This window comes from Lampris incognitus, chromosome 5 (genome assembly GCF_029633865.1).
Source record: "Lampris incognitus isolate fLamInc1 chromosome 5, fLamInc1.hap2, whole genome shotgun sequence".
Classification (NCBI taxonomy): Eukaryota; Metazoa; Chordata; class Actinopteri; order Lampriformes; family Lampridae; genus Lampris; species Lampris incognitus.
The window spans coordinates 50904410-50919606 of record NC_079215.1 but is presented as its reverse complement, the minus strand read 5'-3'; the positions used below and the strand labels follow the sequence as shown (position 1 = coordinate 50919606).

Below are 15197 nucleotides of genomic sequence, written 5' to 3'. Positions count from 1 at the left end.
CAAAAGGGATGGCTCAGACGGGGGGGGGGGGTATTTGGCCAAGTACAACGGGAGAAAAAAAACAGGGGGGGGGGGGGCCCACATCTCCTTTTTCAACAAACTATGCTCACGTTTCTCCACTCCAGGTCACCCTTCCTCCCCCCAAAGTCTTGGGGAGGGGGGCTGCTTGGCTGCTCTTTCTCCAGGTCTGCCAAGGGTGGGTGTGGTAGTATTGGGAGTTCAGGACTACTCCCAATGGCTTCCTTTTAGGCGAGCCCTCAATTCATTTGTTTATTCATTTTTTTGTTTGATGAAATTTTAGTGTTTCATCAATGAAGGATAGAAAAGATCCTGCAAAGGTTGCAGGGGGGGGGTTCTGTTCTCTGCACTTTTTTTGTTGTTGCTATACTTTTGGCTGACAATGTTTTTGGAAATGTGTGTTAATACCTTTATGTGGACGCACACATTCTTCCTAAAAATACAGTACTCTTTCTTCTTAACCTTGAGGGTCAGCATGTTTGTTTTTTTCCCCCCACAAAATATACCAAGCACCTGTGCATAACAATCTACAGTACCCATGTATTGCCAAAAAAAAATATGTATATTTTTTTTTAGTCCCTGAATTATCTGTTCAATGACGCTCATGAATATGTAACAAAAAACTAGGTGATATAACGGTTGGATCACTCTTCTTGTACCTTGCAGCCAGGGGCAAGGCACATTACCACCCTGCTACTGTGCACTTCCAGGGTCTGGTTACGAAGACCAGTGGAGGCTTGAAAGCACTGAGCTGACGTTGGGAACTTTTTTATTATTATTTGGCATTTTCTGCCTTTATTTGATATAGATAGTAGAGAGAAACAGGAAAGGCGGGGGAGAGATGCAGCAAAGGGGCCTAGGCCGGATTCGAACCCAGGCCGCTGCAGTAAGGACCTTATGGGGTACGCGCTCTACCAGGTGAGCCACCACGGTGCCCCAACGTTGGGAACTTGATCAGCGAGCTGTGGTCAGACATCATGGAAGGAAGGTCTGGGTTGGGACCCACAGCATCAAAGGAGCTCTCTGCCTCTGCAGGACACAAACCCCACAAGGGGGGGGGGGGGGATATACAGTGCTGCTTGAAAGTTTGTGAACCCTCCAGACATGGTCAATGTTTTTGTAAAAAACATTAAGATAAGCTTATTACACATACATCCAAATCCCAATTTGTAAAGCACGCCTTCCAAATAATGGACACACACACAAAAAAAGATATATTTTCATTATTTAACTCAACAAAGGTGGTTTATTTCACAAAAACTGAAAATTTAACATGTGCAAAAGTATGTGAACCCTTGTATTAGTAGCTTGTGGCTCCTCCTTTTGCAGCCATTACTTCAACCAAACGTCTTCTGTAACCACTAACCAGTCTCTCGCATCTGCTTATGGGGATTTTTGCCCACTCCTCCTTGCAGAACTCAGCCAGTTGAGAGAGGTTGGGGGGACATCTGGTATGTGCCAACTTCTTCAGGTCTTGCCACAACATTTCAATTGGATTAAGGTCCGGACTTTAACTGGGCCAATCGAGAGTACGAATCCTCTTTCTCTGAAGCCATTCCTTTGTAGTTTTGCTGGAATGCTTTGGGTCATTGTCTTGTTGCATAATCCATTTTCATCCCAGCTTCAACTCCCTGACTGATGGCAGGAGATTCTGGTCAAGAATTTGTTGATATGCCGGAGAATCCATGGTTCCTTGGATAATATGGAGTTGTCCAGGTCCAGAAGCAGAAAAGCAGCCCCAGACCTTCACATTTGCACCACCATGCTTCACTGTTGGGAGGAGGTTCTTTTCTTCATATGTAGTGTTGGCTTTTCTCCAAACATGTTGGTTTTGATTGTGACCAAATAATTCTATTTTGGACTCGTCTGTCCAGAGAATGGACTTCCAGAAGGCCTCTGGTTTGTCCAAGTGCTCTCTGGCAAAGTTGAAACGGGCAGCTTTGTTCTTTTTTGAGAGCAGAGTCTTCCTTCTAGCAACCCTCCCATGAATGTCATGGCTATTCAATTTTCGTCTGATTGTAGACGCATGCACATTTGTCCCAGATGCTATCAGAGAGGTCTGCAACTCTCTAGAGGTGATGTGTGGGTTGGCCTTTACCTGATGTATTATTTTTCTGATGCTTCTGGGTGATAGTTTTGATGGGCGTCTACTTCTAGGCAGAGTTGCTGTCATGTTGAAGGCCCTCCATTTGTAAATTATTTGTCTTACAGTGGATGGATGGAGCTGGAATCTTTTGGAGATGGTCTTATAGCCCTCCCCAGACTGATGGGCCGTCACTACCCTCTTCTTCATGTCCTCGGATATCTCCTTTGCTCTCGGCATTGCTGATTTGTGTGGAACCACAGTGGTTTGGTTGGTTTCCTCTCTTTTAATTAGTGCAGGCCAAACCCTTTCCCAATGATGTCTCATTTCATTGGTCTGCTTAAATGATTAATTAAGCACCCAAATGTGTTTCACCTAAGTCTGTTACCTGCTTGACTTAACCAATGCATCTGGGGGTTCACTTACTTTTGCACATACCCTAATTCCATGTTTCATGTAGTTTTTGGGCTACTTAAACAAGTCCCACTAAACAAGTACATGAAATGGATAAACATATATCTGACATTTCATACATAAAAACTGGTGATGATAAAATAAGAAAATCATGGTAAAACAACAGAAACATCTAAACTGCTCAAGGGGTTCATATACTTTCAAGCAGCACTGTATATATACATATATATATATATATATATATATATATATAGTGTGTGTGTGGGAGGGGTGGGGATCCAGTGTCTATTGACAGGGCCTAAAGTACTTTTCCTTCTCCTGAACTGCCTCATTAATAAACCTGATAGGCTGTTGACTATCCTTCTAAAATCCCTTCTTAGCATGGTGGATACCTGGTCTGTCGGTAATTTTTTTTTTTTTTTTTTAGGCTGCAGATTTTGTTTCTTTGGGTGTTTTTTGGAAACTACAGGCTACTATGTTCACATTAGTTGTTATATCTTTGACAGTAAGCTAGCTCGAACCCAGGACCTTCTTGCTGAGGCAACTGTGCTAACCACTGCGCCACCGTGCCGCCGCCCTCAATATGTAAATGAGCAAAATATGATTGATAGTTGTCAAATGCAGGCTTTCTGGTAGTACCATATATTGAGTGTGTAAGAGAGTAAGGCGCGCAATGTTCACCTTAAAAGTAAATGTAGTACTCCCAGTAAGAAAAATAAAACTGTGTAAGTGGTGCGACTTCCTAAATTCATCTTCCGTAATTACTCAAAAAAACTGTTGAACAACCCAGTGTGCTTATCATAAACCCAAAGGTTTCTAATTTACTCCCGCCAGAAGAGAAAGCTGTGTAATTACTGTGTCAACTCAAAAAGCCTTCAAGGAGATCTGCGTTATTTTTGGAGAATCTCAAATTGGTACTCACTCCGTACTTCAATTACAGCTACGGGCCTCGGTGAAGCGCTTCAAAAAATAAAGCACGATCAACAGTTTGCGTTTAATGAGCTTTAATGGAAATGAAATGTTACATTTGCAACATAGGAAATTATTAAAAGGGTACTTCTGATCAGAATAGAATACGCAGCCGCTCAGAAGAAGACCCACTGGGTGAAATGAGACATAATGCCGATTGAATAAAAGGTCACTTTATCTGAAGGGGTGTGCGTAAGATTGACATAACACCTGTCATTAAGTGTCGTTCGGTCAGTTAAGTTGACATTGATTGAGATGTCTATTGTAGCAACTTGAGTGGCACCGAGCCGCTCCAGTTGAATTAATTATTGAGTTTCCTAGCTGTGGTCTGTGTTGCCGCCCTGATGCTGCGCCTGGCGACCAGCTCCACTTCTTTTCCCATTGCCTTGGTCAGGGGCACGGACAGGAGTATAAACCCGAACATGCAGGTTTCATTTGATGGTGGGAGAAACCGGAGAAAACCCCGGAGAAAACCCGCCGAAGACACGGGAGAACATGCAAACTCCACACAGAGGACGACCCCCAAGGGTTCGAACCCAGGACCTTCTTGCTGTGAGGTGCCAGCGCTAACCACTGGGCCACCCAATTGATATATTTCATGTGACTGTAGCTCAAAAACAGACACAGACACACACACACACAGCACCTTACATCCACCACACACTACTTATTATTATTACTGCCTTTTTTGTTCTGTTTTCAATCAATAAATCAAGTTGCATTTTATATAGCGCTTTTCTAGCTGCAACAGCCACTCAAAGTGCTTTACATTTCTAGTCAAATCTCAGTTTCAGACGCCTGTTCTAACAGAACACAAGCACTTTGTTTTGTTATTCGTTATTTTATTACCATTGTTGCTGCAGTGTTGGCGCTCAAACACAAGAATTCTACTCTCTTGTACTTGTACAATGAGACGTAACAAATAAAGACTTGACATCACAGGGGCGTCGGGGTAACGTAGTATCTATTCCATTGCCTACCAACACAGGGATCGCCAGTTTGAATCCCCATGTTACCTCCGCCTTGGTCAGGCGTCCCTACAGACACAATTGGCAGTGTCTGCGGGTGGGAAGCTGGATGTGGGTATGTGTGTCCTGGTCGCTGCAATAGCGTCTCCTCTGGTCGGTCGGGGTGCCTGTTCAGGGGGGAGGGGGAACTGGGGGTAATAGCGTGATTCTCCCACGCGCTACGTCCCCCTGGCGAAACTCCTCACTGTCAGGTGAAAAGAAGCGGCTGGCAACTCCACATGTATCGGAGGAGGCATGTGGTAGTCTGCAGCCCTCCCTGGATCAGCAGAGGGGGTGGAGCAGTGACCAGGACAGCTCAGAAGAGTGGGGTAATTGGTTGGATACAATTGGGGAGAGGGGAAAAAAAAAGAAAAATAAAAACTGACATCTCAAAGTCAACTTCGCATTAAAAATGACATAATGGGAGGTGTCCGGGTGGCATAGCGGTCTATTCCGTTGCCTACCAACACAGGGATCTCCAGTTCAAATCCCTGTGTCACCTCCGACTTGGTCGGGCGTCCCTACAGACACAACTGGCCGTGTCTGCGGGTGGGAAGCCAGATGTGGGTAGGAGTGGGGTAATCGCCAAGTACAATTGGGGAGAAAATGGGGAACCCCCCCCCCCAAAAAAAGGAGATAAATGACCGAATGACACTTAATGACAACAGTCAGACATAAAGACTCCTTCATGTTCATTACAGGTGTCATGTCATGGTTATGACAGTGTCATGGTTATGACAGTGTCATGTTGGTTTTATGCACACCCCTTCAAATAAAGTGTTAAGACTCAATTGGACATGTACACTAACACACTGGGTTATGACGAAAATAAGTGGAAATAGGAAAATGAGTAGAACTAGAGCAGGTAGACAAATCCAGGAGCATCAAAAGCTTGAACAGATAAAATATTTACACAGTGCGACAAGGTGCCTGGTGTGGCTATGTTAAATCAAATTTAAAAACGCGACTCTCATCACTTTTAATGGAACGCTTCTTAGCCGATGATCTGCTTATTCCTCTTGTCTTTTGGCCGGGCCTTGTCCTGGTTCTTCTGAGGGAGGCTGGCATCACTCTGGCTGAGGGCGGTCCGAGACACTGTAGACATGCCGTCGACAAACTTTGTCTTGAACAGCACATTGGCGTTGGTGAACATCCCGTCCTTTAAGGACACCACCACAAACTGGACAGACAAGTATTAGAATAACAGTAAAAAACAAGACAGAATTTAACAGTTATATTTTGGGATGGTTTTGTTTTGACATCTAGGGAAAAAAAAATGTCTTCTAATTTTCTGCACACTGCCATATTTAAAGGTTTGGTATATTTTAAACGTGTGTGTGTGTGTATATATATGTACACATATACACACCTGAGAGTGTCTGAAGTGTGTACGCAGCATCTGCCCAATGTTCTGTGTATGGGACAGATCCAGAGCAGCGTCCACCTCATCCAGGATGTAGATGGGAGCAGGTTTAAACAGCAGCATGGCCAGGATTAAAGACAGGGCCACCAAAGATCTGAAAATACACAAAACACACACTGACTGAACCACTGGTAGACTTGAGAAAACTTTTTCATAACCAACTGGCTCTTTAGACTTGTTTTTCCGATGAAAAGGTTTAAGAAGTCAAACAACTTTGATGGTAAAACAGACTGTGAACTACAAACCTCAATTCCAATGAAGTTGGGACATTGTGTAAAACGTGAATAAAAACAGAATACAATGATTTGCAAATCCTTTTCGACCTATATATTCAATTGAATACACTACAAAGACAAGATATTTAATGTTCAAACTGATAAACTTTATTGTTTTTTGCAAATATTCACTCATTTTGAATTTGATGCCTGCAACACATTCCAAAGAAGCTGGGACAGGGGCAACAAAAGACTGGGAAAGTTGAGGAATGCTCAAAAAACACCTGTTTGGAACATTCCACAGGTGAACAGGTTAATTGGAAACAGGTGAGTGTCATGATTGGGTATAAAAGGAGCATCCCTGAAAGGCTCAGTCGTTCACAAGCAAGGATGGGGCGAGGTTTACCACTTTGTGAACAACTGCGTGAGCAAATAGTCCAACAGTTTAAGAACAACGTTTCTCAATGTACAATTGCAAGGAATTTAGGGATTTCATCATCTACAGTCCATAATATCATCAAAAGATTCAGAGAATCCGGACAAATCTCTGCACGTAAGCGGCAAGGCCGAAAACCAACAGTGAATGCCCGTGACCTTCGATCCCTCAGGCGGCACTGCATTAAAAACCGACATCATTCTGTAAAGGCTATTACCACGTGGGCTCAGGAACACTTGGGAAAACCATCGTCAGTTAACACAGTTTGCCGCTACATCTACAAGTGCAAGTTAAAACTCTACCATGCAAAGTGAAAGCCATATATCAACAACACCCAGAAACGGCGCCGGCTTCTCTGGGCCCGAGCTCATCTGAAATGGACTGACGCAAAGTGGAAAAGTGTGCTGTGGTCTGACGAGTCCACATTTCAAATTGTTTTTGGAAATCATGGACGCCGTGTCCTCCGGGCTAAAGGGGAAAAGGACCATCCAGATTGTTATCAGCGCAAAGTTCAAAAGCCAGCATCTGTGATGGTATGGGGGTATGTTAGTGCCCATGGCATCATGGGTAACTTGCACATCTGTGAAGGCACCATAAATGCTGAAAGGTACATACGGGGTTTGGAGCAACATATGCTGCCATCCAAGGGACGTCTTTTTCAGGGACGTCCCTGCTTATTTCAGCAAGAAAATGCCAAGTCACATTCTGCACGTGTTCCAACAGCGTGGCTTCGTAGTAAAAGAGTGCGGGGTACTAGACTGGCCTGCCTGCAGTCCAGACCTGTCTCCCATTGAAAATGTGTGGCGCATTATGAAGCGCAAAATACGACAACGGAGACCCTGGACTGTTGAGCAACTGAAGTCGTACATCAAGCAAGAATGGGAAAGAATTCCACCTACAAAGCTTCAACAATTAGTGTCCTCAGTTCCCAAACGCTTATTGAGTGTTGTTAAAAGGAAAGGTGATGTTACAAAGTGGTAAACATGCCCCTGTCCCAGCTTTTTTGGAACGTGTTGCAGGCATCAAATTCAAAATAAGTGAATATTTGCAAAAAAAAAAACAAAGTTTATCAGTTGAACATTAAATATCTTGTCTTTGTAGTGTATTCAATTGAATATAGGTCGAAAAGGATTTGCAAATCATTGTATTCTGTTTTTATTTACGTTTTACACAACATCCCAACTTCATTGGAATTGGGGTTTGTATATAATAACTCCTACTCCCCCTCTCAGCTTCCCTACTGTGAAAGAAACTGAGAAAAGATGGAGTTATATACAGGTATAAAAAGATATCAGCTTGACTATCAACTCACCACCAACAGACAAACAGGCAGATGGACAAATCAGTCTCAGTGCAGTGCTATCGGTTCAGATGTAAAGTAGAGTTCTGTATTTCCCGGACTATAAGTCACTGGTTTTTTGTTTTTTTTTTACTCGTCTTGCAACTTATCTTCCAAAGCAACTTCCATCCAGCCATTATTCAAACTGCTTATCCTGCTCAGGGTTGCGGGGATGCTGGAGCCTATCCTAGCAGTCACTGGGCGGCAGGCGGAGAGACACCCTGGACAGGCCGCCAGTCCACCACAGGGCCAACACACACACATTCACACCTAGGGACAATTTAGTATAGCTGTTTCATCTGACTGACATATCTTTGGACTGTGGGAAGAAACCGGAGCATCCAGAGGAAACCCACGCAGACACAGTGAGAACATGCAAACTCCACACAGAGGACAATCTGGGACGACCCCCAAGGTTGGACTACTCAGGCTCGAACCTAAGACCCTCTTGCTGCGAGGCGAAAGCGCTAACCACTGCGCCACCCTAATATTGCAACATTATTTTTAAAACTACTTAGTTATCGTTCACATAACAATGCAATGTAAAGGCTAGCTGAAATCACTAAAATGCACACCCAGTTAAGTTATTAATGAAGCTTTTAGAATGATCCCCAGGCCACACAGACCCAACGATTGTCGGATGAATACACTGCATTTCAAATTAATGCCACTTGATGGCACTGTTTAATCTTGTTACTCAATTGAAAATACTGCACCATCCATGGAAATTGAATGAGAGTAGAGCGGACATTGAACTGTTGAACCGTGATAATTTGAGTAGTTCAAAAGAAAATGGCGATTGTTGTTATGGTGACAACACATCAATGGGGCCGTAAATGTTCGTATTACTCCACTGCTTATTTGGATTTGGTCGTTATTGGAAAAACCTCACTTCAGTGAGTCTGCGACTATAAAAAAAAAGAAAACGAACAAAAAAAAGTCTGCAACTTGCCACAAGTCAGTTTATATGGAAGTTAGCCCGCTACAATAGTCACAGCATTCATCGGCATATCATTGGCAGTGGTTCAAATGGCTACCGTGGCTCTGACCATCCTGCTATTGATTTGAATTGAAATGTCCATTCTACTGTCATTCAATTTCTATAGAACAACCATATAAATGCAACTGATACACTGAAGCGACTTATGTATTTTTTTTACCTCACAACAACGCGTTTTTTTGCTGGGTGCGACTTATACTCCGGTGCGATTTGTAGTCCAAGAAATATGGTATAGCTACTGACCTCTGCCCGCCGCTGAGCTCCGTGAGGTTCTCCTTCCATGTGTTACCCAGGGCCACCTTGAACTCCAGGCCCTCCAGGACACCACAGCCCTGGGGGGGAGCCAGCCGAGCATTGGCGCCTGGTAGCAGGGTGGAGAAAATGGATCCAAAATCCTTGTTTACCTGGCCACAGAGGGAAACATGACAATTTAAAAACATCTGCTGCATCTGGACACAGTGTAACCACACAATGAAGCTTCAAAGCAAGTACTATCCCTACAGAGCTGAACAGTGAGCATTCGATGTGTGACGACGGCAACATAATACATTCAAACTACGCTAACACCATCACATTGATTATAAGTCACTTTGTTGTCTTTTTTGGGATTGGTTCATTTGCCACATTTTTACACAGGTCTTTGGGTTGCTTTCTTTGAGTCAGTATTGTTCAGTGTGTGATTTCATTTTACAATTTTAATTCCTATCCGATTGTTGTAATGTCTTCCTCAGTCAAACCCAGTTAACATCATGGCCTGGTATTTACGCGACTCAAACATTAGAGAAAAACTGCCAACAATCTCAATTTGAAAAAGCTCAGAGACATTTCGAATTCGAGACAACGTATGCCTCATATTCACCCATTCACACACACATTCACACACTGATGGTGGAGGCTGCCATGCAAGGCGCCAACCTGCTCATCAGGTGCAGTTAAGGGTTAGGGGAAAGAGGTATAGAGGAGGTGACAGGAGAGATGGGTAGAAGGTGTAACAGATGGAGAATCTGACCAAAAAAGGAAAGCATGAAAAGAGAGAAAGATGACAGAAGATGGTGAAGGAGAGGAAAAAAAGAAGCTGCAGAGGGCGCGCAGACCTTCTGCCAGGCTATGTTGAGAGCCTCGTTCTTTTTCTGGTCCAACTCCTTGATGGTTTGTAGGATCTTTGACTTGTCATTCTCCACAATCCTCTTTTTCTTCATCAGGTCGTTGTACTGGAAGAAGGAAAGAGATTAGTTTTGGGAACCAATATCTAATTCTATTGGGAAAATGCTTAAGATGTTTCCAACACTGAAAGGATCCAAACACATTTACTCCTTTTGTTCCAACTTAATGATTTCTAGTATTTCCTGGAGTTGTTTTTTGGTTTGTTTTTATAAACAGCACAAAATGTGCAATTTCTCATTCACTTTCAAACAGTCTCAGCCTCTACTATTCCCTTTCGTGTTGTGTGTGCCAATGACTGAGGCTGTGATAAGACATCTGGGCTGGGGGCGTTGGTTGGTATTAATTTGATAACTGATTAAATCCAATCCAAAGACTTTAGGAACAAGAAAGTGAAGAAACAACCATTCAGGTGGCGTTTGAAGCTTCTAAAAATGCTAAAACTCCTCTCCTTCTGTCCTCACCCTCTCCTCTGCCTCATTCAGCATGTTCATGGCCCTCTTATTGACATTCCTCTCCAGTTTGGTGGTGGTCTCCTCCAGTTTCTTTAGCCGTTGGCCCGCCTCTCGGGGGTTGTTGGTCTTAAAGTCGTAGGACGTGTTGGGCAGGCCAAACAAGTGGCGCTCCAATTGGATCCAGTCATGTTCCTCCAGCATCCGGGACACCTGGTAGATAGTCCAAGACAATTAAAATAAAATATTGACCATATATTTAAACATGGATCACAATATTAAGAGCAAGTAGCATTATCACAAAAAAAATCAAAGTGGTAAATAGAAAGGAAGACTAGCAAGGGTATTATTCTGTGTGTGTGTGTGTGTGTGTGTGTGTGTGTGTGTGTGTGTCTACCTTTGCAGCAGCGTCCTGGCTGTCCTTTCGGTGTTTACTGATATTGTGTTCAAGCTCCTTAATCTTCAGTTGGGCCTCGTTGGTCTGTTCCCTTATTTTATTTGCCTCTGTGGTCTTCCCCTGGAGTGACCCATTAGATACAAATTCATGTCAGAAACCCCAGCATCAGTAGAATCAGGCCATCAGGACAGAACAGGAATACATAGTATTCACTGGATAGACAACATGAAAGAAAACTGCATTGCATATGAAAAATACTGGAGTATTATAAGATATAATAAAAGGATTTAAAAAAATCATTATAGCATTAGTGATCGATGGACCTTCATATCCAACTGCTACATACTACCTTCCTACTTGCCTGAAACCCTGCTGGCATTATTGCCACCTAAGCATGAAGTCACATCTGTAAAAAGCAAAGATGATGGTTACCTTTATATCTTTGTCCTGTGCCATGATGACCTCCTTCTGTTTGGCCACTTCTTCCTGGGCCTTACGCACGGACTCCTGTGGACAAAACGAGGAATGACAGGGAGAGTGAAAGACAGCTTGTTTCAGGGTGCGGAAGACAAGATCTGCACGTGCCCCGAAGTTCATTTTAATAGAATCACAGACATGTACAGAATTTTGAGGACATTCAGTCATTCCAGTTCAATTACATTCGTTTTCTATAATCCTCAGCACTTTAACCCACTGCACGCTTAATTTGAATCTTCTTACTAAAAAAAAAAAGCAGGGCTGCAAACAATTATTGTTGCCATAAATGAATCTATTGATTATTTTGATTCATCTATTCGTTTTTTTTGTCCATAAAATTTCAAATAACCACAACAGATGTTCATCACAAGTTCCCAAACCTTAAAATGACCACCAGCAGCCAAAATTAAATTTATAAAAGAAATGAACTGAAGAAAGGCAAGCAAATCTTTGTATTTGTGAGATTATAAGAGGAAATAATTGGTATTTTTACTTGAAAAATGACAAACGATTATCAAGCTAACAAAAGATTGATTTACTGTCAATCAAATAATTGCTTCAGCACTCAAAGAGCTTCTCGAGGAGGGTACATTCACCTTCACAAGCACCAGTGTAACTCTGCTTTTCAGGGGATTTTGGGACCGACAACTCCTATTTAATATGCGACCCGAACGCAGAAAGAGTGGTTACCTTGTTCTCCGCCACAGCGGAAGCCATACTGTCAATTTGTTCCTGGACGGCCTTCATTGCCTCGTCCACACCCTGGATCTGCTGCTCATAACCAGCCTGCTCCCTCCGCAACTCTTCAACCTCGAGAGACACAGCATCTGACTCCTGTGCACGTACGCAGACACAAGCGCACACACATGAAATAGGCATTGTTATGTTTAAAATGAATAGATAACTTGACTCATCTGCCATGAGCTTGTGTTGCTGGCTTCAGCAACTGTGTGAAAGACAGAAGTGCAGAGGGAGATAAAATATAAAATTGATTTTAATGTTACATAAAGATAGTTTTCCAACCTGAAACCTGTGTGTAGAAAAAAAAAAAGACTTAAATATTGGTGGCTGGATGATAGATTCATCTACTTTTTAATGGCCTGAGTGAACAATGTACCTGCTGTTTCTCCTTGAGCTTCTTATTGAAGGCATCAGCTCTGGCCTTAGCTGCGTTGAGTTTCTGTTGGGCGGCTTTCAGCTCCTTCTCTCGCTCCGCCTCCGCGTTCTTCATCTTGTTCTCCAGCACCTTGTACTTCTCCTCTGACCGCTTCTGAACCTCTTTGGTGCTGCACAGCGTCTCCTCACTCTCAGCTGGACACATGTACCAAGCACAGACAAACTGTTACCCTCGAGTTAATTTGCAGCCAATTGGCTTACACCCTGAAAGAAACTGCCTTGGTGGGACACTCACTGTAAAGGCAGATCAACATGAACAAAAGAAGCAGAAAAAAAAAACAAAAAAAAAAACAACCTAACAACATCCAATATCAATTAAAGTGATAATGGTAACCTTTTTTTCACCCCCCCCCCCAATTGTACTTGGTCAGTTACCCCACTCTTCCGAACCGTCCTGAGGAGGGCTGCAGGCTACCACATGCCTCCTCTGATACATGTGGAGTCGCCAGCCGGTTCTTTTCACCCAACAGTGAGGAGTTTCACCAGGGGGACGTAGCGCGTGGGAGGATCACGCTATTCCCCCCAATCCCCACTCCCCCCTGAACAGGTGCCCTGACCAACCAGAGGAGGCGCTAGTGCAGCGACCAAGACACATACCCACATTCGGCTTCCCACCTGCAGACACGGCCAATTGTGTCTGTAGGGACGCCCGACCAAGCCGGAAGTAACACTGGGATTTGAACTGGCGATCCCCCTGTTGGTAGGCAATGGAATAGACTGCTACGCTACCTGGATGCCCGATAATGGCAGCCTTGCATTATTGAAATGTCTACGCATGAAATTTGAAAATACGTAAGGATTATGGGTGATAAGCATCATTCTGTACACAGTGTAAGGAAAACAGGAACAAACAGTGATGAACAGATCTGATGTGTACTTAGCATGACTCTTGTTTTGGCATCACCTAACAACACAACCATGCGATATATTTAATTTCAATCAAAATGTACAACCAACAAAATTGATTGTTTTGTAATATTAGTAATTAATACCAACAAAAGTTGCCCTTTTTTGCTCATCTACCAAAATCCATTTCCATTGCAAACCTTCTCTTCACTTTCATCGTTACTGAATGTGAGAGAACATAAACAGGATTACACTGGATTTTCCTTATACACAGGATGTGTGACAGTTTCGCAGCGGGGCTATAACAGTCTGTGGACTGCATACACACAGTAGTACAAATAAATCACTACGCCGGCACCTCAGCGTGGAAACATAAAATCAGGCATTGGTGTGTGGTGCAGCCCTGACCGATTGCCTTGCGCAGCCTCTCTAGCTCCTCCTGCTGCTGGTGAAAGGAGCTCTGCTGTAGCTTGGCCTGCAGGATCTGCTCCTCCTCCATCTTTAGCTCGTACTGCTGCTTCAGCTGGCGGTACCTGAACGGGACAGAAGGGCAAAGAGGGACAGAGGTGGAGCCGGAGGTAAAAAAAAAAAGAAGGAAAAGACAACTGAACAGTGAAGACACCAGAAAGACTGTGAGGATCAGATCCAGACTAGAGATCACTGTGTTGATGAGGTAAACAATTGGAGTTATGTTCTTCTGGACAGGAAGGGGGAATCTGAGTTTCAGCAACAACATAATGCCAATTCTGTGGCACATAGATAACCAAGACTACATTATCATCTCTTGCAAGCATTGATGCCCATTTCCATTTTTTTTCTCATTTGCCCCCCCCCCCATCCCAAATGACCCATGTCTAATATCATTGCGAGCAGACCTCCATGCTGAAATGACTTGTGTGCACGGATGAACACCAACAAATGACATGTTGGAACCACACGCAGCCACTTGCAGTTTTTTTCAGAAGCTGAGTGATTGTGATATGCATCCTTAAGTTCATCTCAAACATGGTATCTCCCGTGGAGATATTAATGGCTATCCCTTTTATGGCTTCTGTATCCTGAGGGTATGCAGATATTTGTCTAGCTGTGGGGAGGGCTAGCAAGTGGTTAGGCTCCAACTCAGTAACAGACATTAATGGAGGCGTATGTGACAAGCACTTCACTTCATAGGATTTCCTATCAGCACTCTGGGAGCTAATTACTGTGCTCATTGAAATGCATCATGACAGTGTGCAAGCGAGGAAGCCGTTAGCCATTTTCGAGGTTTTGACCTAGTCTTGTAGCTCATGTAGAAACCTGCTCAAACTGTAAAACTATACTAACCACAGCGATATATCCTGGGAGACACAAACAGCAAATAAACAAGACTAGATCATAACATAGTATACGACTGGACCGTGTACGTCAGTGTTCAAAATTGTAGCCAATTTGTTACAGGGATAGTCAGCAGTAGTGTCTATAATATGAATTCTTGGATATTAAGTGTTCATCTGCAATTTTCTGTAGTGGTTCAAGTAGTATTTGATGTTAAAGTGTACTGAAGGAGAATATCACATGACTTGGTTAAGCGCCATTCGAGTAAAAAAAAGGAAAAAGGTTAGAAATGCAGACGTAACCATGAGAGAACACCTGCTTCCTTTACTGGAGACCTGTTTTAATTACATTTTAAAAGAAGCCCCCCCCACACACACACACGAAGGGAGGCTTTTATATTAGGAAAGGACAGGTTGGACTGTAAAGGATATAGACCTATCAGTGTGCTAAACACCAAAACTGTACGCCAC

General features: G+C 43.3%; 1 protein-coding gene across 1 annotated transcript in view; it reads right to left on the bottom strand.

Annotated features, from left to right (window-relative positions):
- Nucleotides 1-5244: 5244 nt before the first annotated feature.
- The window catches only part of smc2 (structural maintenance of chromosomes 2), a 30178-nt gene continuing 20225 nt past the window's right edge, over nucleotides 5245-15197 (bottom strand). The window contains exons 16-25 of the mRNA XM_056280952.1: nucleotides 13822-13946; nucleotides 12509-12702; nucleotides 12082-12225; nucleotides 11347-11421; nucleotides 10915-11034; nucleotides 10530-10730; nucleotides 9999-10115; nucleotides 9148-9308; nucleotides 5861-6008; nucleotides 5245-5671 (exon numbers count right to left, since the gene is read on the bottom strand). Coding sequence (XP_056136927.1) covers nucleotides 5486-5671; nucleotides 5861-6008; nucleotides 9148-9308; nucleotides 9999-10115; nucleotides 10530-10730; nucleotides 10915-11034; nucleotides 11347-11421; nucleotides 12082-12225; nucleotides 12509-12702; nucleotides 13822-13946 — 1471 coding nt within the window. The 3' untranslated portion in view covers nucleotides 5245-5485. The remainder of the gene's footprint in view (nucleotides 5672-5860; nucleotides 6009-9147; nucleotides 9309-9998; nucleotides 10116-10529; nucleotides 10731-10914; nucleotides 11035-11346; nucleotides 11422-12081; nucleotides 12226-12508; nucleotides 12703-13821; nucleotides 13947-15197) is intronic.